This window comes from Terrapene carolina, unplaced genomic scaffold, assembly GCF_002925995.2.
Source record: "Terrapene carolina triunguis isolate 2854851 unplaced genomic scaffold, T_m_triunguis-2.0 Scaffold93, whole genome shotgun sequence".
NCBI classification, from domain to species: domain Eukaryota; kingdom Metazoa; phylum Chordata; order Testudines; family Emydidae; genus Terrapene; species Terrapene triunguis.
This window is the reverse complement of record NW_020664444.1, coordinates 1,590,802-1,615,019: the sequence shown is the minus strand read 5'-3', so window position 1 is coordinate 1,615,019 and position 24,218 is coordinate 1,590,802. Positions and strand designations below refer to the sequence as shown.

The window sequence follows — 24,218 nt, the reverse complement described above, 5'->3', positions numbered from 1 at the left end:
CTGGTATCATGCTTGTATGCCTAGTAGTACGATTCGTTTATCACCGTCATTCCATGAGAAGCTATTGATCACAGAGACAGCATGCAAATAAGCACTTTCTAGATACAAGTGTGCGTGGGGGAGGAACTTGCTGAAAAAAATCCGTAGTATGTCTTAGAATGGAATAGACTGCAGTATTGAATTACACACACATTATACAGTAAAGTCAATGCCTGCCCCCCCCCCCCCCACATGCTTTATCGGTGGAATTTCTTTTAAATGAGCTTTGTGGCCTTTTTAGCCCCTGCAGCTCTCCTAAGGAACAGAGCACGGTGCAGAGTCAATTACAAGGGTCAGGTGGCCAAGTGCAGTGCAATATTCTGTGCTTCTTAACTGGCCTCTGCATCGCTGTCCGAGTCAATGCCAGCCCGTGGGTCTACCCGCAGGGAGTCGTACTTGGGTGGTGGGGTGCCTGGCTCTGGTGGGAGTGCTCCAGGGGGAGGAACTTCATCACAGGGGGTAATGTTGGTGTCCTCATGTTGGAACCCAAGATTGGTGTGAGCCTCCACCAGCTCTGACACGGTCGGAGGTGTGTCTGGGTACTGGGCCCGGGCTCGTTTCTGCTTCAGGCCTTTGCACCAGCTGATGATGTTAATGATGGTGATCCACAGAAAGTCAATGATGATTTCTCCAAATTCAATGAGGCACAGCACCGAGCCCCCCATCCAGAACCCAAACTGGCCTCCCAAGCTTGACAGGAGCCACACAATCTGAAATAGGAAAACGAGGTCAGGACCCACCTACCATCAGCCCCAGGAGCAACTGGGCAGCTGTGTACTCGGGGGGGGGGGGGGGGTTACATTTAACTAGGTGACTATCCACACCTAGATCACACCTGCAACATTTAGCTCAGGCCCTCATGTTGCAGGCACAGAGGCGTGTGAAGGCAGCTGCTCACCCCAAAGGAGATTTCACAGTGCTCCTAACCATCGCTTTCCCCCGCCCCAACCAAGGATAGAGGAGGAGGTGGGTCAGCAGCAGGACTGAAGAAGGGATTGTGAACCAGCCTGTAGAGAGTGGTGCTGATCAGGAGTAGGAGTTCAGTCCCATGGAGCAGCACAGCAGGTGTATTTACCACTCAGTCCAGGTGACAGGGACACCTCTAAATACTTCAGATTACTCTCTGGGGAGCTGCATGGACGCTGCTCAGAGACTGAGATTGGCAGAGTCATTTCAGTGGGAACTCTGCAGGTATTTGGCTTCTGGAAAAGGCTACGGAAATATGCTCTGGCCCGTGTGTTAGAAGCAGGAGCCTGATACTGCACTTACGGTTGTAGCCGCAGATTCCGAGATGGTTCTGTAGTTATACTCTTGGAAGTAAATATTTAGCTTGATGATCCCATTTCTGTAGGACACAAGAATTAATTCAGACTAAATTCTAGCCCTGTGCATTTACTCAAGTGTAGTTCCAGCTGGACTCTGGTGCTCCCTGGGAGGGGCTGGGCTTGCATTTGGGATCAAGCTTCTCAAAGCAGCGCTAGGGGTGACATTTATAATATTCTTTCTGTTAAACACAGTCTGGCAAATAGAGGAGGTAGAAATGGTGAGACTGGTTGCTGGGGGAGAGATCTTGTTCTCAGGCACCTTATAAACTGAATCCCTTAAAGGGTCAAAGGTGCGTTAAAAACAGAGCTGCCTAATGACTGTATTGGAAGTGCTTTGAGACTCTTGGGGGAACTTGCCAGGAGCAAATTTCTGGGAGCTGATTAGCAACCCTTCCTCTGACTGACGCATCTGAATAACCCCTGAGGTCTGTTCTGGAGGCAGCCAAGGGATGGGCATAAACTGTGTGCTAGGGAGGCGTTTGGTTTTGCCTGTGTTGGCATTTTCTGGTGGTTTTTAGAGCTGTTCCTGAGGAAAGTGCTGGAGCTTAGTTTGTAGCCATTTGACACCATTTTAAAAGAGACGTGGTAAAGTTAGGCTTCTAAATCCATATTCAAGCACCTACATCGGAGCCTGCTTTTCAGAGAGGCCAAGCAGCCCCTCTCCCATTGAAGCCAACGTGGGCTCTCGCCACTTCTAGAATTGCCAATTTTGGCCATCACCTTTACTTACTCGTTTCTGCCAAGTCTCTGTCATGGTGGCACTTCCTGTTCGCTTCTGCCTCAGTCTCTTAAATCTATTCTATGACCGTAACATTATTGTAGGGTTAGGGTAACTCCCGTGAAGGCCTTGTTAATGTTCCTCTGCTGTTTGCCACAGAACGTGGTCTCTCGCACATCACCAAACCTCCTGGTAGCTAGCTGGTTTTACTTTCATGCTCCGCCAAGCATTATTATTGTGCTACTTCCATCCATTTTTGCCAGACCTTTTATGGCCAGCCAGCCTCGCATTCATTCTCTAATTCAGCACAGAACCTGCAGCTTTATCTGTATTCATCCCTTGGGCAAATGGACTTCAGTTGCAGAGAACCCCTTGTCCTGCCTCAGTTTAAAACACCGAAGTCTGCAAATAACCCCAGGCTAACAGCACCTAATACTGGGACTCCACAGGGGAAGAGTCAGGGTCACAGGTCTGCTCCAGGCGGTTGCCTCTAGTTCACTTCTCCCTCAGAACCTAATCACATGGTCTCATTCTGCACAATGGCATAATTTCATGTCCATTGTAATCTGGACATAGCAGCATCCTCTGCATTACGCAGACTGGACGGGAATACGGAACCAGTTTCTCTATTTAACATTGTTAGTTCGGGATCCTTTACACTGCTTAGGAATTGGAGCTGGAATTCTATATAAACAAGGAATGCAACTGCTACCACTAGGACAGGGATTCTCAGGACAAATGTTTTGGTGGCCTCAGAGTGTGGCCACCAACTCTTGCTGGTGGCCGCTCTCACATTTTTTCTAAGATACTTAATTAGCTGTAGGAAAACCAAATAAATATGCACATAGACATGACCAAATCATTGTAATTTATTTATTGTTAGCTAGTAAGTCTGCTGTGAAAAGTGATATTAACAAACATACAAGTATCACTTTACACAGCAGATTTAATCAGCCCTAGGAAGCCTGGGGACAAATTAAGTCCTAGATGGAGAGCTGGGGGAGGCACTGGGGGCTGGAGCCTGAAGCCATGTGGCCAGAGCCCCGCAGCCGGAGCTTGCTACCCCGCCACCCCAGGGCTGGAGCCCAAAGCCAGAGGCTATGAAATCCAAGGTGTTGGTTTTCTGCATGAGGAGAAGTGACTGTTCCTGAGCGCACAGACTTAAAACTAGTTTCCTTGTGCCTTTCTGCTAGGATAGAACTAGCTGCATTGAGGTCTATTTCACCTGGCTTTATGGCTTGATATGTAAGAGACACGGCTGATGTGATACCAGTGTCAATCCTGTTTCAGGGAGCTTAATGTTCACACAGTTTGGTTTCAGTGTGACCTGTTTCCATCTGATTGTTTTTTAAGCCCACCTCTAGCACTGCGTTCTGGGCTCAGCCTTTATGTCCAATCTCAGCTTTCACATGACTTGTTTGCTGCATGTTACACTCACCTGTGCACGCAGATGCAAAAAAGTCAGGAATTTTCAAAACAAAGCTATAGCTTGGGTTTGGAGTCGCATTATTTCTGCACCTCCAAGGCAGAGTGCAGATTTCCCACTTGTCCAAGGCCTCAGTTCAGATTATTAAATAGTATCAGCCATCTCCATCCAACCTGGTACACTGGATTGGCTCCTTCAGAGGATGGGCGTGTGGGGGTGTGTGTGCGTGTATACGTACTCCAATGCACGTGCAGGTGCTGAACATTGGAAACCTGGGGCATTTCAGCCCTGGTCTCTGTTAAAACTTCTTTGGAGCTGACGACCCTGCTGTGTTCAATATGCTTTTTAGCTTCAACTCTGGTTGCAGGTTTTTGACTTGCCTAGTCTGTAGCTATGGCGAGTACAGTATCTGCATGCGCTGCTTTTGTGACTGTCTGCCTATATGGCCAGGCAAGCACCATGTCTGAGAATCTGCTCTCCTCCCACGTGCTCGGGTTGATTGTCAAGGTCTGAGCTAACCTAATGGCAATAGGCGCCCAGACTATTTTCTCTCAGATCTGTTTTTACTCACCTGTCCAGCGTCACATTTGTTGACAGATCTCTTTCATAGGACAAAATATGGAAAATCCAGTCCTAGGAAATGAAAATTGATTCATAACTGAAAAGGGAAATGTTCTCTCTGAGCCGCATGTGCTCTGGGGGAGGTAAAATACCACCTACAAGGTCCACAAATTGTACACAGAAAGCTGGAACCTCTGGCACCCGCCCATGCTAAATAACCATTGATGTTACACTACATAAAGGAATTTGTGATTCAGCCAATAGGAATTGCAGACAGGTGACTTTCCTCCAGCCCATAGAACCAGGGCCCAGAGAAGCAAATCAACAGGAAAATTCCGTCTGAAATGGTAAGAGGAGTAATTTTGCAGAGATTCCAATTTTCTATCAGTCCATGTTACAGGCCCTGATATTTTAGCTTCACTGTTTTCAACTGATGATGAGAAAATGTGGTGAGGTGACTTAGGGAGAGTTTGGGAAAATGGGATCAGACAAATTTCCATCATTGGAAGGATTTGGGGTCTGAACTCAAGTAAATGAAACCTCCCAAAGGGCCAGTTTGATGAAGTGAGTTGCCTATTATGGGATAGGGAGGGGCAATAGATGAGAACTGTCTAGAGTTTGAACAGGTGGGGGACTTAGGCCAGAAGAAGCATATCTCTTCACAGAAACCTCAACCTAAAACTTTATACCCAGTGGGGATGAGTGACAAGTTAACTGCAAATAAAACTAGAGCTCTAAAAATGCATGGAGGATAATCGGCATCAGTGTTAGAGAAGAGCATTTAAAGAGAAAATAAAGCCCACGTACAGTAGGGAAGGAGAAACAATAGGAGAATCTTTAAGTATGCTGGAAGTCAGCAAAATTAGAGAACAGGAGCCAAGGGTGTTCTGAAGAGTCGAACTGGGTAAATATAAATACTATTCCCATGTCTGATTAGAAAGACGTCATAGAACCTGTGTCTGTTCTGAATAATCCCTTTTATTACCCAGATGTTCTACCTAGAAAAATGGGGGAAAGTGTTCAACAAATAACGTATTCAACAAACACTATCTTCACAGCTCTAGTAGATCTGCTGTCAGTCTAGCTCCAGGTAATTCCCTGGTTTTAGTCTCCAGGTAATTCCCTGGTTGCCCGGAGCGCTGTTCGTTGTTGCAACATCGACTCTGTACTGCGCTGATCCAGAGTGAGCCGACAGAGTGAGTGGCTTTTACCAGTGATGACACCAAGGCAAGTGTCGGTTCTGCAGAAGCATTTACCAACTATGGAATGAGTCCCTGAGTCATTCTCTCAGGTTTGCATAATTGTTCTAACCTGTTCTTAGATAAGCAGAAGCTATTAACATGGGTTGTACCACAGGAGGTGACACCACTTCTTCCATTACCTTCTGCTGCTCTCAGAAATCTGCTGGATCCCTGCTAAATCCTGCCCACATTTAAAACTCCCTGTAAAGTCAGCCATGACTAATGAAGTTGTGGGAATCTGAGGACAGCTGAGAGCGAGAGATGGCCTTTTAAATACTATAAGGCTTACTTTGATCAAAGGTCTCTATAAACGAGAAAAGACCTTGGTCTTGAATATACACAAAGTAGCACAGACTAGAGGATGTTACGCCCATCTAAAAGCTCGTCGAAAATCTTGTATGAATGTGGTCATACAAACATATGACCACATATAGAATGTGGTCATACAATTAAAGACTTGTCACGTATATGAAGAGGCCTGCACGGATACAAAATTGGTATCTGCATCTGATCTGCGCTCTGCAAACATAGTCCATGGATATAAAGCGGATATCGGCAGATTTGCAGATCTACGTATATACATAAAGAGGCAGAGTTAAGGCTTAGTGTGCAACCTTATTTTTGACATTTCCTGACCTTTGGCTGCTTAAGTATGCAACCTGAACGTTTATTTAATGAATATATTTATGGAATGTTGAACTTTCACACGGGCTATTCCGTGAGATCTTATCACACTTTTCTACTTCAGACAACTCTTTCATCTAGTACAAAGGTGGATGGTTTTTGTTGTTCTCTGCTATTGAGAGACGGTGAAATCCAATAGGTTCCATGTTGCTTCTCTAGCAGCTTCCAGCTGTTCTTGGGTAAGTGAACTATGCAGATCATAGTGAGGTGCGTAAGCTAGACAGGAAGTTTATGGTGAAATGGCAAGGCCAAGCCCAAACACAGTAGCCTTCCGTTACGGCTGGGAGTCCTGTACCATGTTCCTATTGTATAGCTTTGGACGGGCAGCTCTGTCCGTGGCGCACTGAGCTACAAAGGCGAGTGCGGTATTGATTTGAAAGAGGAGGCCATTGTTCTCATTGTAGTTAACATCTAAAATAATGAATAATTAAGGGCCGGATTCTCCTCTCACTGACACCAATGGTTCTAACTATCAGCTATTCCTGATTTTCACCTAAGTGAAAGAACTGAGGCCTTATCTGCTTTTTAAAACCAGATACAATATTCCTGGCTCCAATTCTGTTAAAGAAAAAGCGCTTCCTCCCTGTTTGTATTTCACAGCCTGGAGAGCCTGTTCTCTGCTGAGTGCTGACAAAAGTGTCAATTAGCAAAGACAGGGAGGTGGCCTAGCTGAACATGTTAACCTCAAACACGGAGGGATTCACTTGGGTAAGAACATCTCATTATCAACCCACATTTTAAAAGTTAGAAATTGGCTTTACCTCGGAAGCTTCAGACGGCCAGTCTGCCATCGATATGGTCATCTTGTACTGAGTGTCACTGGAAAGAAGACACAAGAACATTCATACACGGAATTTCTCACTTCTCTTAAATCACCAGAACTTGAGTTTGATTTCAAACACCCCAAAAAGGAGTTCAGATTTTAAGAAGATCAGTGTTCGCTGAGCGATGAAACACAGGATTCCCTCCACCTTGACAGCTGCCAGAGAGAGTTCATGTACTTACTTGCACGTTTCCTTACAAGAGTCAATACAAAACTGCCTGTGTCTTATACTTGATCTCAGTGACGAATAGCAATATGCTGTTTGGTGAAAACAAAAAGCAAACAATCCTTTCAGATGAGAACTTTGCTGCTGCACAAATTTGCATCCCCTTTAACCTTCTGGGTTTGGGTAAACCATTTAATCAAAACCAGTTACACCCTTAGATGATGTAACTTTTTGCAGATAGCTATTATTATTAAGGGCTTAACAGATGGATTATGCAGCACTGTGCTACGTAAAATAGATCTTCATCACTCCAGTAGGTATCATGGGCTGTCACTTGAAATAGAACCTCGTTGAATATACTAATGCACTTGTTTTACTACAATCCCTTTTCTGTGCATGTCTGTCACAAGAGAACTGCAGCACTCAGAAACATTCAGAGCAGACACAATTGGGCACTGAGGATTACATCTGCTCTGTGCCACCTTGTACTGAAGGGGGGAATTTATCTGGGGATCTGTACAAACCCATGGAGAAGTGCTGACCTTTCCGGGCTAGGAGACCTGAAATGCAACAAGGCCAGCGTGGTGGTTTGTGTTCACTTCATAGCAGAGAGTAGAAATCCCTGTTATCCCACACCGTGTTGGTGTTACCAGCTGGCCACCTCTGTGTGAGCAGCCTTCAGCTAAGCTGCCATCAGCGGCGGCTCCAGGCACCAGCGCTCCAAGCGTGTGCCTGGGGCGGCAAGCCGCGGGGGGCGCCCTGCCGGTCCCTGCAGTGCGGCAGTCAGGGAGCCTTCGGCGGCTTGCCTGAGGGAGGTCCGCCAGTCCCGCGGATTCGGCGGCAATTTGGCGGTGGGTACGCCGAATCCACGGGATTGGGGACCTCCCGCAGGCAAGCCGCCGAAGGCAGCCTGCCTGCCGTGCTTGGGGCGGCAAACAAGCTAGAGCCGCCCCTGGCTGCTATGGAAGCTGAGATTTCTTAATCTGATGCCAGAGCTGAGAGCTCTGCCTCCCCCCTCGCTATCCACCTGGTTAGCAAACAGAGCCACTGCAGAACTCATACAAGCAAAGCCTTTAATTCAGTTACGTAAAATGCTCCTGACAGAGCCCTGTGCGTTTCCGATCCCTTCCCTGATGCATTATGGGGCCTTGTTACTTCATGTTCTTACCCCAGTCTGGATCATCTTCATTGTTGCAATAATTTACCCCTTCAGGTAAAGGGAACAGATAGTGACCACACCCACAATTTTCAAACATCTGAGCTTGGAAACAGGAGCGCAGACAAGCCTGCAAAAAGGGGACAAGGAGCCAGTTAGAACTGGGACATGCTCTCACACTGATCAATGCATCAAAGAGTGCAGACACCGCTCCCACATGCCTTCCTGCCAGGCTCCCAAAGGGCCTATTCCTCCTGCAACGAATGGAAGATTTTGGAGACTCATGTTAGGAAAAGCTAATTTAACTCAGGGAGCCAGTTTTGCTGGTTTAACAAGATGAACTGCACTGTGTGACTTGAGGCTGATGGTTCTTACAGGTGGAGTGATAAGCATGATGCAAGGGATTTTTGTCTTTAAACTGCAGGTGTACAAATCAGACTGCCCTGGCAGACGATGGAACTCAGTAGTAGCAAATGGTTTGGTTTACAATTCCCAGCTGTTAAATCTTTGCTTTAGAACTTCAGCTTGCTTTGCTTTGCACTTTTACTGCTTTGATATCTAGTGATCCCAAAGCTCTTTACCGTGGTGAGTAAATGGTAGTAACCCCATTTAACAGGTGGAATAATTGAGTCTCAGAGAGCTTAAGCAGCTTGCCTCCAGTCACACAAAAACTGATTATTTAGGGTTGCTGGGGAGTTATATGGGGTTTCCAAACTGAAATAAAAAGTTAAACTAAACCTATGGACCTTGACATTGTTTCTTGGCCTTATATGGCAAATTCTTATTTTCCTTTGATTTATGAACGTAGATGGATAATATTCCTGACTAGGTGTTGGACTCCATTTTTCAAAATCCTTCTAACTTCTATTAAAATGTGAATGATTTAAAAGTTCTTATTACAGAGAGCAGCTCTCCGAAAGCTGAATTTTCTTCTCCACCCAGCCACATCCTTCCCTTGAGCTAGTCATGGCTGCAGCTTACCCTATGATCGAGGGCTGCGACGTTCTGATTAGCTGTTCAGTCTCAGGCCATTGTGAAGCAGGATGATGGCCATAAGGCATTGGACTGGGATAATTGATGAAGGAACGAGAGAAGAAAGTGGAGACTAAGAAAAGAGAAAAATCCAACACCTCCCGCTGAATGAAGGGTCTTCTCTCCCAGGCGATAGGAAATGTCTAAGGACTTTACTAGAAATTAGTCATAGGGCAATGAAAAAGTTCCATTTTGATGACAGGTCTTTAAACGTCCCTTGGGAGATGTGGAGTACAGATGGATTGAGGCAAAATTTAGAAACCTTTAAGCTAAGTATTATTTATTAAGTATTGATGGTGTCATTTAAAGCATCTGCTTAGTTAAACATTTAATATATGTTTTAAAATGAATGTAAAGGGGTCTAATTAAAACATTGATATGAAGTTAGAAATGTGAAATGCCTACTACTACATCTAGCCCATGGCCCTGCTTGGGATGGGTGTGTTAATCTCCAATCCAGCTGCAACAGACTCAAGCAAAAGGGCTTCTGCTGTTTTCCTTAGAAAGCTGTTCCACAGCAGTCTGACATTTATCATTATTAGGAAATATGTTCTGCTTAAATTTCCCTTTGTTCTCTTGTATCCCACTATGCCTAGTTACAGCCTCTTGGAGTGTTAGAAACAAACTCTAGGAAAAGCACAGTATAAATGCTAAGCAAACAGTCCCAGTTTCTCTCCCTTCTTTGATTCTGAAGCAAAAGAAAGGCCTGGGGCGAATTTGCATTTCCATATAGTGAAAGCCAAACCTGAATTTTCAATCTCAAAGAATTTATTTCACTTAAGGAAAACAAGATAATGAAAGAACAAAAGTGAAGCCTCCATGAGAGAGCCACGTTTGTGTGTTTAGTTCCTGTCACAGGCGTCAGCAGTTGTGCCTGCCTGTCTCTGCAGTTTAAAGTTGTAGCACACCTAAGTCAAAAGATAACATTTATACAGCTAGGTAGACCAGAGATACCTTTAACCTCTCAATACCTATAAAACAGCAGTAATCATGCTGTTTCCCGAAATACTTGAATATTACAGTCTTAAGGAAAAGCATATAATCTTGACTGGCTTCCCATCCAGAATTGTGGTAGCTGTTTATGTTGCAATCCACCCAAGACTGTAGTCGTTATTCTAGACTGATCACATGCTACTTCGGTTAGAATATTGGAGGGTAAAGTATCCACTGATTGTTCAATAATCCCTTCTGAGTTCAAAGCACATCCCTGGTGCACAGGTGTAAGGATTACATTACAACTCCACGCCCATTGGCTAGTTAACTCACTGTTCTATAATAAAAGGATTTTAGTCAACCATGAGACACACAAATCAAACATTATCCCCTCAAGACCAACAATGAAATTCTTTCCTTATTGACACTATGTAAATATCACAGGGCTCCTTTACAGGAGACCTGCAAAGGCAAAAATTGGTTTGTGCCTTTTGGTGCTTTATAATGACAAAAGGTCAGTAAAGTGTGGGATTAACAAGCTCTATACTGTCCTGTTGGTGATTTAGCTAAGAAAGATCAGGAATGTAGAGGCTTGTCATCCCTTTTCCTGTTGGCGGACCCTAGAGAGGCCCCAGCTATGGACTGGGAGCTTTCTCAGCCCTTACTTGAGGGATTGGGGCATCCTGAATTTTAAACAAACAGATTTTTTTTTCCAACTGTTTATAAGCTGTGGAAGAAACCGGTGTTATCCAACACAAGTAGAAATTTCAAACTGTCCAAATAAAAATTCCCTCCGCACCCCCCTCAAGCAGGATTTCTGGGGTATCTGTGGAGCCATAATTCTTGTTGTCTGTAGTGTCTTGTAAGAAAAACAGAGCAGAGAAGACCTGAATGTGGGATGTGGTCAAGCTGGATAATTTCTCTTTAAAAAGTGTTTCAAGCCCCCTTTATCCTTCATAAAGGAGCAAAAAGGGTCACACGCCCATTTTCCCCCTTTGCGAGTCACCTTTAACACACTGGCCATGCCCCAGGGCAATTCTCACCTTGTCCCAGGGCCGGCTCCAGGCACCAGCTTAACAAGCAGGTGCTTGGGGCGGCCAAGGGAGAGGGGCGGCACCTGTGGCAATTCGGGGGCGGCAGGTCCCTCACTCCTTCTAGGAGCGAAGGACCTGCCCCTGAACTGCCGCCGCCGATCGCGGCTTTTTTTTTTTTCTTCCCAATTGCCGCCGCCGATCACAATCGTGGCTTTTTTTTGTTTTTTTTTCTTTGGGGCGGCAGAAATGCTGGAGCCGGCCCTGCCTTGCCCCGCCTCCAAAGCAATAGCCCCTAGACAGTCTGCGAAAGCAGGAGCAGCACCAATCCTCCACAGCGTCTCCCTGCCTGCTGAGTCTGCACTTGAGGTTTCTATAGGATGGCTCTTTTCGGTTGTCTAAAAAGGACAACGTCTGCAACGCGGGAGGCACAACTTTCATTTGGCATCTCATCCTCTAGCAAACCCGTTTGTTGTCCTACGCACGACTCCGCCAGGAGGGGTGTCCCCTAATGAAGTCTGACTTTGGGATCACTGGAAGACAAGCCCCTTTCGCTCTCTCTGTAGATAAGGCACAAGGACTTTCAGTTCCTTGAAAGAATCATCAGTTTTCTTAAAGGCAGTAGGACAGGGGTTCTCAAACTGGGGGTCAGGACCCCTCAGGGGGTTGTGAGGTTATTATTACTTGGGGGGGTCGCGAGCTGTCAGCCTCCACCCCAAACCCTGCTTTGCCTCCAGCATTTATAATGGTGTTAAATATACTAAAATGTGTTTTAATTGATAAGGGGGGTCACATTCAGAGGCTTGCTATGTGAAAGGGGTCACCAGTACAAACATTTGAGAGCCAGTGCAGTAGGAACCCCCGGCTAGGACGCCTCCCCTCCAACAGCTACGTTTCATGGGAGAGGTCTGATTTCACGGTCTGTGACATGCTTTTCACAGCTGTGAATTTGGTAGGGCCCAATTCCTATGGTAGCTGTAGGGGTAATTTATAGCTACAGAGATTCTGGGCCATTTCTGCTCGGCTTTTGTGATGCCCTTCTAGAGTCGTGCTCAGTGCTGCCGGCCGTGGAAACGCAAGTGGCCTTAGAGGCGGGTGAACTGCAGACACAGCATTTAGGCCGGGAACAGGAAGGGACACTTTGAACACTGGGGCTGGAGTCACCCTATTGCTGCCTTTGCTCTGATTTCAGGATGGAGGGGGGCCTCTACTCTGGGACACTCAGCCCCGAGACAGAAATTGGGCCGCACTGTACCAACAAAGTTCACAAGCGCTGCCCGTCTGGACCCTGCTCTTGTCCTGAGTTTGTTCTCTGATGCTTTGCAAGGGTACTTGTCCCGTAGGGCTCCCAGCCTTCCTAAAGCCCTAGGGCCTCCTGCAAACACACACACAAAACCAGCTCTCTGGCACTTTCACCACATTCATTTTGCTTTTGTTCTGGCCAACAAGCTCTCACTGGGTGAGAACATCTCACGCGGAGTCATTGTCCATCTTGGCATTTCTCTCGTTTCCCTGGGCCCCGTGTGCAGGCCCTAGCTTTGCTTTATTCATTGTTGAGTTTTCCTATTACTTTACTGCTAATGCTCTGATTCTGGTACATCACATTTTGTTGCACCCTGCAATTTATTTGGGAACTTTTGCCATTTCCCCTTGACGGTCTGACCCCTTCATGCATTCAAGTTCACCCAACAGTTTGCATGTTCTTCTAAAATACACTCTACTGGAAATCAATTTATGTTCTGTACTCCTTTTCTGTTCTCTCCAATCTTCTTAACAGTTTGTATCTGGCAGAGAGACAGACATGCAAGCCTTTGGATGCTTGTCTGAAAGTAAATAAATGGGAGGAAAATTGGGAGGGATCCAATGAAAATGTACAAGTATCCGAGGGGTAGCCGTGTTAGTCTGGAGCTGTAAAAAGCGACAGAGTCCTGTGGCACCTTATAGACTAACCGACGTATTGGAGGATAATGTATTTGAGGACGCACAGATATTCTAGATTCTGACTGCTTTGACTTATGTATAATAATCATCCATGTCAGCTGAGCTCCCACAGTCTCTTCCAGGGACCAAAAGCACAACAAAAACATTTTGCTTTTTCAGTTTACAAAGCCCTGCTTTGCTTGTAAGTTGCACTTATTGGAATTCTGTGCAACCATAAGGAATGTTGGAAGGGAAACTTGCTAGGCTACCGCTTTGCAGAAAGCTACAGAAAAGCAAAAAAATAAAGCTTCCAACTGGATAAAGTGAAAAGAACCATCTCCACCATGTCTTCACTCTGCTCAGCAATCTGTGTAGTAAGGTTGAGTGACAGAGAATTACATTGAACCGGATTCTCTCTCTGAGCAATTTAAAAATTCCTAGTGGCTTAATATAACTTTAACTAGATAAATTGTTAGGTTTTGATCCTGCAAACACGCACACGAGTTTTCCAACTGAACTCAATGGGAACATTCATATGTATGAAGTTACGGACATGCATAAGTGTTTGCAAGATTAGGGCTCTCATTTGTGTTTTTAAAAAGTTTTTCTTGTGCTTAGTTCATGCTTAATGGTTATTTTAGAGATTCTGATCTATTACGTTTAACTTTCTTGTTCTCTAGAATCGTTCATATAAATTAAGAATTTAAATTGCTTAAAAGATTTTTTTTTTAAATTGTTTTAATTAATAATGCCCTTTACCTGTATGGAGTAGGAGGTGTTATATTTGTTATAAAGATTTTTTACGGGGACATCTGACCCATTCATCGTGCAGTCGCTGTAGGGATAACCCATCCGCTCAAGTTCATCCTGAAAGAAAACCAAACCCACCAAATATTTGTATGGTGTTGTCATAGTTCCTTTCTGTCACATGTTTGTTTGGTGCAAGACCCTTTCAGACACACAGATCCTGCAATTTCCCCGATCTTTGCAGTCCCGGAGAGGCTAGAATAGCCACAGGTTGCAAAGTTCAAGGAACATCATCTTTAGGAAATACATGGAGCTGAATTGGAATTCTTTGGTGCTCAGGAGTGTGGGGCTTCCTGGATTACCCAGCGAGGACCTCCTCAGACCCCACTGCTCTGTGACCCCATCCCATTGTCTCTTGGGGAGGATTAATGGCAGATCCGTGGGTTCCACCCTGTCCCAAACCCCAGGTTATAGGTTCCGGTGATAAATGCATTATCACGCATAGACGGGAAGGATGGAGTGAAAAGCTGGGCTCTATGAGGAGGGGGTTGTCTTAGCCACAGTCAGTGGGTGGCAAAGGCTCACAGAGGCACAGCCAGCAAGACCAGTACCTTATTCATTGAGCGTACAGAAAGAAACATGACACCTGCTGTCTGTATAATTCTAGGAAGACCACGATGATAATGACAATGATACTATGCTCTTCAGACTAATGACCGGGTCAGTCAGCGCGTGTAACATTCTGGTAACTGCACCTTAGTGAGAAGCAGGGGGCAAGGAAGAGCTGCCCTGCCCCAAAGCCGCCATCCAGTTACCTTAGCTGCAGTGTTAAATGTAACTGAACTCGCTTAGCCCTGCAGCTGCTGACACTTGGAGTGAAGAGGCAACAATTACCTAAGCTGTGGCTTTTGGCTTCGATACAGCAGTTACCAGATAAGTTGCATTCAATCTTTCATAAACAATGTTCCAAGCCGTAGCTAGTAGATAACTTGACTCTTTTGGATTGAGCCAGTTCAGCCAAGACTGAAAACAAACTTGGCTGCTGTCCCATCAGATACAGGAGTATTGTTCTCCGATGGTTTGTTCTGATGAAATGTCACACATACCACTAATACGCCGATAGAGGTTTCTGTCCCAGACATGGCATAGATGCCCTGGTCTTTAAGAAACGGGAAACTCTTCTGCTCATGCAGCATAAGCCTGGCCCCAGCGGTATATGTGAGGTAGGGAATGTAGTCTTGTTGGCTGATGTCCAGAATTAACTTCAGCCCTGTGGGCACCAAACACAATATTCAAAAACCCACAACATGCAGTGCAGTATTTATATATAAAAAGGGACTGTTTAGAGGAACTCTCTTACTATACAGGGAAATCCCTCTCCGCTGAGAGAGGAGAACAGACCCTTCCTTCATCCTTAGATTGACCATTGTTACACTTGTTCATGCTTTGAAAAGGACTCTTGCACTCCGCCAATGTGTGGGAAGGAAACACCTGATTCTGTGGGTGTTTTCCCAGGTATTCAGCTGAGATGCACTTTTCTTAAAGTCATCCCATTATTCCGTGTTACCCTTTGCCATTTCGTATGTAATCCATGTCCCTCTTTGGGGTTTACCCCCTTTCTAATCCCGGCAGTCAGTTATCATTTCCCTATCCATCCCCTGTGCCCCCAAGAACTCATTCATAAGAACATAACGGCCATACAGGGTCAAACCAATGGTCCATCTAGTCCAGTGTCCTGTCTGCCGACAGTGGCCAATGCCAGATGCCCCAGAGGGAATGAACAGAACAGACAATCGTCAAGTGATCCATCCCCTGTCGTAGCCCTAGATGATACCATAAATTGGCCTCTTCATAATGTGAAAGTTACTAGTGACCCCCCTTAATAGCTAGTAGCCATTATGTCAGCCAGCGGCCATTAGGGAAAAGCAGACACCTTAAATACACAGTAGCCTGAACTTTTCAACTGTCTTCCCTTTCAAGGCCTTAAGGTAATTGGAGCTGGTCCCAAGCCGTTTTTCACTGACCAGATAGCAAAAGCACGGGTCTGACAACCACCAATCAAGTGTTAACACGGCAAGGGCCTTTGTCTGAATGTGTATAAAGGATCTGTAAAATGTGTGTAAGACAGAGTTTTTGTACCAAGGTGCAAAGCTCTCCTTTTTTCTGCAGAATAAAGCAACTCTTCCTTATCCCTGTCTGGCTGTTATTGGCTCTCAGCTAGGTGGACCCGATATTTCGGTGACAATAACATGTAACACAACTTGCTTGCTGCAGATGAAACATTTCCCAGCCCTCCTGTTTCCTTTGTTCCTTGGGGTTTTAGTACTTACCAAACTCTGCTCCCGGGTTGGAAGAAATCAGGGCTTCCTTATCCATTCCCCAGTTAAAGATGTAGCAGTTGCCATGGTCAGGATGATAGATCTGGGTGAAATTTCTGTAAGAATCATGCACAATAAGGTGTGACCTTCTAAGGTGGTAAAAGAATGGGACTAATTGATCACATGTTTTGATATCTTGTAGTTATGCCAGGGATGTACAGTTAGCTTGTTTATTTGCTGCACACACAAATACAACAGTTTCTTTTGGTATGCGATGCTCAGTTTTTAAGTGGTATAGTTTCAGCCAAATTGCTCTACTGAAAAATAGCAGCAGCAGCTCTTTGTGGGACTTCAGCGGGACTTGTTTGAAGGTTTTTTTCCATTAATTTCCATGGCAAGATTTCATTTTTTCCTATTGAATTTGACAGTGTCGCAGACTCATTGTCCCATAGAAATCCCTCCTACTTCTGAGACAAGCATGGTGCTGGCTGGCAAAGGGAGCAATACACTAGGTGCTAGATCAGAGCTTCAGGTAGGTGGAGGTGCAGTGTCTTTACTGGTGTGAATTCTTTCAGTGCTCTTTACTTACCGGACCCTAAAGCACTGGGAGGAGGCTTAAATGGTGTCATCGATATGTTGTACTTAGCCAAAAACCCCAACAGAATTTAGACTATGGTATTCGAGGGCCTTGGAAAGACAGTATTTTCCAGGATCAGCAGAGGCAGACTGGGGGAAAAGGATGTCACACATTTAAACACAGAACTAAAATGCAGGTGTTCCCTCTGGGAATGGAACAAACTGCACGGGAGACGCTGTGACTTGAGCCTCAGTTGTGCCTAAGGCGCATCCAGTACGTCTAGAAGCACAGCCGTGGTGACCCCACAGCACGGGGCTAGCCAGGGTGCATCTCCTCTGGGCAGGTTAGCGCCACTGGCAGTGCTTGCATCAGGGGAGCACCAGGCCTGACCTGGCACAGAGAGAGGGCAAAGGCTCCTTGGAGCACCCACCCCCCTTGCTCACCTGGGCAGGCTATAGACACAGTCTTGCCCACAGAGCCGGCATCTCAGAGATACGTGCTGTACCTTGACGGAAAGGAGCCTGCCTGTGATTTTCTATTGAATGCTACAGCGCGACATAAGTTTGGCACACCCAAATAAGTGCCTGGCTTAGGGCTGTGATAACTGACTCGCCCAGTTTGGATAAATACCCAACTGTTTGTTTATTGATAATTCTTATAACGTCCTGTACAGAGCAGTACTGCGGGAAGGGCTCGTTACCGCCTAGGCCGGAGTCATACACTCAGTTCTGCAGATACAGAGGGTTTGTCAATTGCAAGGCGTGAGGAGGGAAGAAGTGTGTTATCCAGCAACCGGTGTTAGGCAAGCCCTCGGTTACACACGTTTTCCTTTCTACACTAGGCCACATGCTGTGCTCTAGGGTTAGTTCTTCAGACAAACTCTCACAGGAGCCCGTTGGGCTCCGACGGTGCTCGGCACCTCTGAAAATCAGGTCGCTTATTTATGTGCTCAGCTTTAGGCTGTGAAGTTTAAAGATTGGCCTTAGTTCCTTGTCCGTGGCCATGAGGAGTCAGTGACAGAGCTGGGATTGGGACTCCTCTGATGCCCTGTCCTGTGCTCATATCACAGACACTCCAGTAGCGGGGCAGAGAGAAGGGATGGCTGGACGAGTAACGGTTGCTGAGCTGAGCAGAGCACCTCTCCGAGGTCTCCTGGCACCAAGGGAAGTTAGTACATTCTCAAACACAGGTGGGCAAGTACATCTGTCATGTGCATTGGCGCACAGTCTCTCCTCTGTTAGCAGGTGGAGCCCCCACTCTTGTCAATATAGGTTCCACTCTGAGCGCACGTGGAGGATACAACCCTTCATAATAACGAGCAAGGCCATCAACTTGTGTGCGAAGACTGCAGAGCGGACATTTGGTGTCCAAGCGCCCTGCAGAGTAACGGCTCTCACTCCATGCATGGAACTCCACTGACATCCAAATGGGAATCAGCAGCCTTGGGAATATGCCCAGGGCAATTGGCTTTGTTGCTGACAGGAAGAAACAGTGACCATGCCCAGGCTCTCTACCTGGTCACAGACACACTGGCATTGTTCTATATTGGGACACTGGGTACAAATAAGACCGTGACAGAAGAGCAATAAAGTCTTTGTGCTTATGTTAGTTCCAAATCATCCAAAATGATCCTCCACCAGTAACCGCAGGCGCATTTTCAATGACTCAGTCTGTACAGATGGAAGAAGGAAGGTGAGAAATGGCTACAGGTCTAATCCTGCAGCTGTGAAGAGCACATAGTCCCCACTCGTTTGGAGGGGAGCTTGGAGTAGTGTTGATATTAACTAATCCATAACCACCCTGCAGCCCATGTACATGTCAGACATGTCAGCTCTTTTGCTCCGTAGGGTCATTTCTATTGATTGACATGGATATTATACATAATATAAATATTACAACTAATATTTGCCAGCAAATTCCTTTGCAATGCTCCTATTCAGAATAAAATTGATCTCAGTTACCCAGATTTACCAACTAAGCCGTAAGTGTTCGCTTCTCAGTATGCCAATCTATACATGTAATGAAAGTAAGAGCACTATCAGATTTCACCAGTAGGGTTTTTCTAATTGTGTGTTGGAGCCTGTGGACAAGAATGAGACACTATAAGCAGGGAAAGGGAACAAACTCACATCAAATAAAGACCAACCTGAACCTGCTTCTAGAACTCAAACCAACCCCATCCTGAGAATATTTTACTCTGCCCCTGCATGTCCACTGCAGCTGGGATCACAACCAGAAATCCTGCGGGATACGTTGCTCTAGTGTTAACTAGGGAGCATTGGCAATCTCATGAGTCACTGAGAAAAGCAACCACCCCTGAGCTGCTGAAGCCTCTCGCAGTAGCTTTGTCCATCACTAATTACCGGTCAGGCGAATGGTCTTTGAGGTTCAAGTTTTTGAATTGATTAATTAATTATTAAATATTCTGCCCTAAAGCTGATGATATGGGTTGTTTCCCCTGCTGCACTTCACTCTCATTGTGAAATAGAGTCAAGTGGAGGCTCTCCACTAGCTGGGATCACAGAGATAGAGCTGCTGCATGAACTGAGGTGTCTTTTTTCTTTTTTTAAATAACTGACTATTTAAGAAGTTACCTTAAATTTTGGCTGGAGGCTTTAACAGGTACTGGTTACCATTTAAACCAAGTGAGATCCAGTAACACTCCAAATGGGGAAGCTGCGATGGTACCTAGTTCAAGTTTAGGCCATTTAATAATTGGGATTGAGATTCTGTTTTGAGATCCCTGCTCCATTCAGGCTAATGAGCACCCAGCAATACTGGATGGATAAAAGCCAAATTGCAAATCACTGCTGTAAGGAGTGAGACTTTGTGCTGTTTCTATTACAGATTAATATAGACTTCTATCTAAACATTTTTCTTTGCCTTTTATGGACTTGATTCTGTACAATGAAAATATTTAGAAAGACAATAAAAAGAGCAGGAATCACACATCCGTGTGAGGCCCTGGCTCGTACATGATTTAATTCATAGTAGTAGTAGTAATTCATATTTCCATAGCGTCTAGGAGTCTCCGTCAGGGACCAGGACCCCATTGTCCTCAGCACTGTACAGACACAGAAGAAAGTGGACCCTGCTCCGAAGAGCTTCATACTTCTTTTGCCCTGTATAGTTTCAAGTGACACTGAGAGTAAGTAGAAGTTCGGTGGGTTCCACGTACCTGTAGCTGCAGGGCTCTGCCCCGTACAGACATGCTAGGATCATGTCCTCTGGCTGGTAGCCCATCCTGATCCTCTCTTGCAGCGGGACTTTAGAGAGGATGCTAGTGGACTGTAGAATGTACCATTCTGTCACCGCTTGGGCTGCGCTGGTGAAGTTCCAGTACATGCACTGGGGGGTGTCCTTGTGGTGGCACTGAAGACACATGGAGTTAGATTTTAATGTGTAACTAACAGACAACCAGCAGGCAGCTGGCTTTGTGTTCAGAGGGATGGGATAACCTACAGGCTGGAGTAGCGACTGTGGCCCTCTATAGCATTCACAGGGTATTGGGGTCACAGCCAATGTATGTAAATCCTGTGGCCACCCCCCAGCCCACTCCATCACCACTGCCCGCATGGGCATTTGCATGGCTGGCATGGAGGCCCTTTCTGCAGAGCAAGGACATCTAAGTGCAGTTCTGCCCATGGTTCCCAGGGCAGGGCTTCAGTGGACCTGGTGCATCTGGCCTTCACACCACAGGTGAATTTCACCTTGGAACCCATCTGCTGTCGGCTGCACCTAGCTCCGTTACCACACGACCCTGCTACTGTGCACTAAAAGATCCCTAATGCGCTACTCCCATGGAGTGGAGAGCAGTGTACTAAGGAGCTTTCCGGGTGCGGGAGCAGAGTCCAAGCAGACTGTCAGTATGCAGTACACTAGCGCGAGAGAGATTTACACACCAGCTTGCTGTGCACTAACTGTTCATCCACACAAGCATTTGATCCTGGTGGGGGCCCTCAGAATCCCTAATGAATGACTGCAGCCAGAGTCCCGGGTGTGTTGCCTGGGGCAGGGTTAGGTCCAAAAGATTAGAAGTGAAACAAACTGGTTCTATGCTGGTGTGATTAAAAAATCCCAAACCCAGCAGCCCCCCGGTACGCCAGTGTTACCGGCGAGTCCTATGGAACAATCCTCCCGAGATGCACCAGCCTGCCGGAGCAGCCCCCAGCCATACTCCCAGTGTGTCCCTGGGCGGGAAATCATTTGATATGGGGTCAGTGTTCAGTTCCAGCCAGCTCTAAACGGAGAGAAAATGGCTGGAAATGATGCACCAAGCTGTGCCAGGGCCCCTTTGTGAGCCAGCACGGACCACACGATGCAGCTTTTCAAGAGAGAAACCTGGTGGAGAAACAAAATCCAGAGGCCCCATTTGAAGCCTCTCTCAGACGGATAGAGCCCTGCGATGAGGTTATCACCCCGCACTTGTCCTGAAAGGATTAGCGAAGACTAAGGGGGGGGGCTATTGAACCCAAGAAGCCACAGCTGAGGGGAATCAGGTGGCTAAGCAATCCCCTGACTGAGGGAGGGAGCCCACCTGAGGAGGAATGAACTGAGCTGGGACTATAAAGACAGGAAATTGGAAGCAGAAGGGGGGGCTGCTGGGAAGTCTGCAGTTGCTCCCCGGGAGAAGGGAGGTGCGTTTTGGCTGGCAAACCTGGGAGCCAGGAACATAGGACAGGACTCATGGAAAGGCTGTAAGGTCTAGAAGGGAACAGACCTTGACAGCTGGCAAGAGGATCCCAAAGCTGGAACCCACAGTAGAGGGCAGGTCTGGGTTCCCTGCCAGCCACAGAGGGAGTGGCGCTCTGAGGCAGCGAATGGGAAGACTGCCTAGGACTGCTGGCGAGGAAAGACTTTGATACCCCGGAAGGGGAACACACGTATAGTGACCTGGCCGTAGGGCTGAGTCACAAAGAGGCAGTAGCAGCTTGTGGAGCTCAGACCCAGAGGCGGACAGATGGCGTGTAATGGTGGGAAGCGGCAGTGACCTTGCGAGCTATTCCCCGGAACGACCCGGCGGAGGTGCCACCTTAGTGGTGAGTGGAGCCCCCATCACAAGCCCTATCTGCCTTGCTCCCAGGGTCTACCTTTATTTATTCTCTGTATTATCATAGCAGTCAGGAGCCCCGGTCTTCAACCAGGACCCTGGTGTGCTAGTGCTGTCCAAAAACAGAACAAAAAGACAATCCTTGCTCCAAGCAGCTCACGATGTAACGTGGCCTCGAGCGAAGTGCAGAGCACAGAGCCATAAACCTCCACTTACCAGCTTCACTGCCACTTTGTGTTTCTTCACTTCTGACGTCACGTTGGACAGGGCGGGAGAGGAATTGTTGGGTCGGGTTCCTGAGCCACTTTGGTCGGTCTCAAAGAGATCGATAATGACGGGATGGTCTGGGTCACTCTCATCAATCAGAACCAAGGGGATTTGGTTCCAGAGCTTCAGGTCTAACCGCTGAGAAACAGTCTCGCTGGAGTTTAGTGGGGGAGCTGAGATTGCGTCCCCGTGCTTGGACTGCAGGATCCTTTCCAGGGCTGCCTCAGTGAGCTCATCCAACTCTTTCAATAGATGCCTCGCCTTGGAGTATCTGAAGGACAAAGAGCAGTTAGCAGGTGCTGGGAAGGTGGCAGTGGCTGCAGTAGATTGAATTTCTATAGGGAACACGGAACTTAGGTAGCTTCATAAAAGTTACTGAAAAATGAATGCAGTTCATGTACCAAGTGTGATCTATGCTAGAATGTGTATCCTGCCTGCCAGACCCTGGAGCAAGAACCAGATATAAAATTAGTGAGGCGAGAAACAAACAGTGTTTTACTGATGACTTGCTGTGTTTACAAAAATAATGTCATTATCTTTCAAATAACTCATGTTCCTGGGTCAGCAATGGGCTAACATACCCAGGAGCCACTCTAGAAGGAGAAGACACAAAAATCAACCCACTCATTGTGGGTGTGCTCTGAGTTTTGGGAGACAGACTGGGGTGTACTTTACACTTAGGGCCATGCCTCTGCTCTGTTATATTGATGTAAATTTAAAGTACCTCCAGTGAAGTCATTGGACTGCCTGATTTCACAGGAGTTACTCTGAATTTACATTGGAGTAACTGAGAGCAGATATTGGCCTTTCGTGGCACCCAGATAATGGGGTTGGGTTGCAGAAAGTGTTTTCATTCATTTCTTTTGTTTCCATTTGTTTAAGGGCTTGCTGAATTACAATGGACACTTTCCGAAATCCCATATCTTTGCAATTGAGATGGAAAAGATTTATAGTGCTAGGCCCTGGAAATGTCACTGAGCAAGTCAGCTTCACAGCTAATACTGTATCACTTGGTGCAGCCAGGGAACTCACTTGTAGGGGCTGGCATTGCAGACTGTGACTGCTGGGAACTTCATGGTCTTAAACCCTATAGACAGAGATGAACTGACACTGTAGGAGAGGTATGTGTCAATCAGGATCCCCCATTGCCAGAAGACGAGAGATGCGAAGAGCAGAGTCAGGAAAAACCAGATGACTTTTTTCTTTGGCCCCTCTCGGATGATGCGCTTGGGCCCATGCGTGTTGGTGTTATCGCAGTACCAGACCAGCAGCTCTTTGTATGTGTATCCTGGCCCCTTCTGGAGACGGTGCAGCACTCTAATGAAATACCTTTTAAAGTTCATTGTCATGCCTGTGAACATGCAGGGGAAACAGAACTGGTTAGTCTTAGGCAGTGGGATTTAAATTACTTGCTGTATTCTGCTTGTAGGAGTCCTTCAGATGGGAGGCTAACCAGCAGGTGCCTTTAGCCTGTCTCTGGTAGCTCTCCAGGTGGATTTCACAGACCACAGGGGAGCGATCTCACTTATGCCCTAGTGGTTGTGGTCTGTGTTGCCAGGAGGGAAACGTGAATGAGATTCTCAGCCTCTCACTACCTGTGTTGAAAGAGACCTCTCAACCTCCCACTGTCCCGCTCCAGAGCTGGGCCTCCTCCAGCAACACTGAAAACCCTTCCCACCTAGACATGGGTAACGGAAAACATGCAGTTATTGGAAGGCAAGTCATACTTGCAAACCCATTCTGTGCCTATTACAGCCTAAACTGTGTAAGATCCTTGGAGAAGGGACCACTGTTTTGTCTCAAAGAACCATCATTCATGGCACTGTATGAACATTAATATATGCTACCACTGTAGACCAACCTTAGTCTTAAATCGTGATCGGCTCTAAGTCTGTTTAAACTGCATAACTCTGAACTGGTTTAGAACAGCAATTAGGCTAACTCAGCTCAACTCTCAATGTACAAGGGACCTAAAGGGATTTGACTTGAAATGACGGGGGAAGAAGCTCCTTGGGTATCAGGTGTGTTCACCTCCCGAAAGGGGAGTAGGAAAGAAGGATTTGGACACACGTGTCCTTTTTCAAGCCTAAAAATGTCAAAGTGGTGAGGGGTGCCTGCGAGAGAAGGGACAATAGGTTTGGTTTTTTTCAGATTCCTTTGTTTTAAGATAATATCAGTACATTTTGTGCTGCTGATGTGAGGGA

At 46.4% G+C, this 24,218-nt stretch overlaps 1 protein-coding gene across 1 annotated transcript; it reads right to left on the bottom strand.

Annotated features, from left to right (window-relative positions):
• SCNN1B (sodium channel epithelial 1 beta subunit) lies at positions 1-23,363 on the bottom strand. The gene is made up of 12 exons (XM_024217851.1): positions 23,047-23,363; positions 21,964-22,285; positions 19,876-20,069; positions 16,133-16,236; positions 14,909-15,072; positions 13,815-13,922; positions 8,152-8,269; positions 7,000-7,075; positions 6,756-6,813; positions 4,080-4,141; positions 1,309-1,384; positions 1-749 (listed from the first exon to the last, which is right to left on the bottom strand). Exons 1-12 carry the CDS (start codon positions 23,361-23,363, stop codon positions 369-371), a joined length of 1,980 nt encoding a protein of 659 aa, XP_024073619.1. The 3' UTR covers positions 1-368.
• Positions 23,364-24,218: the final 855 nt, after the last annotated feature.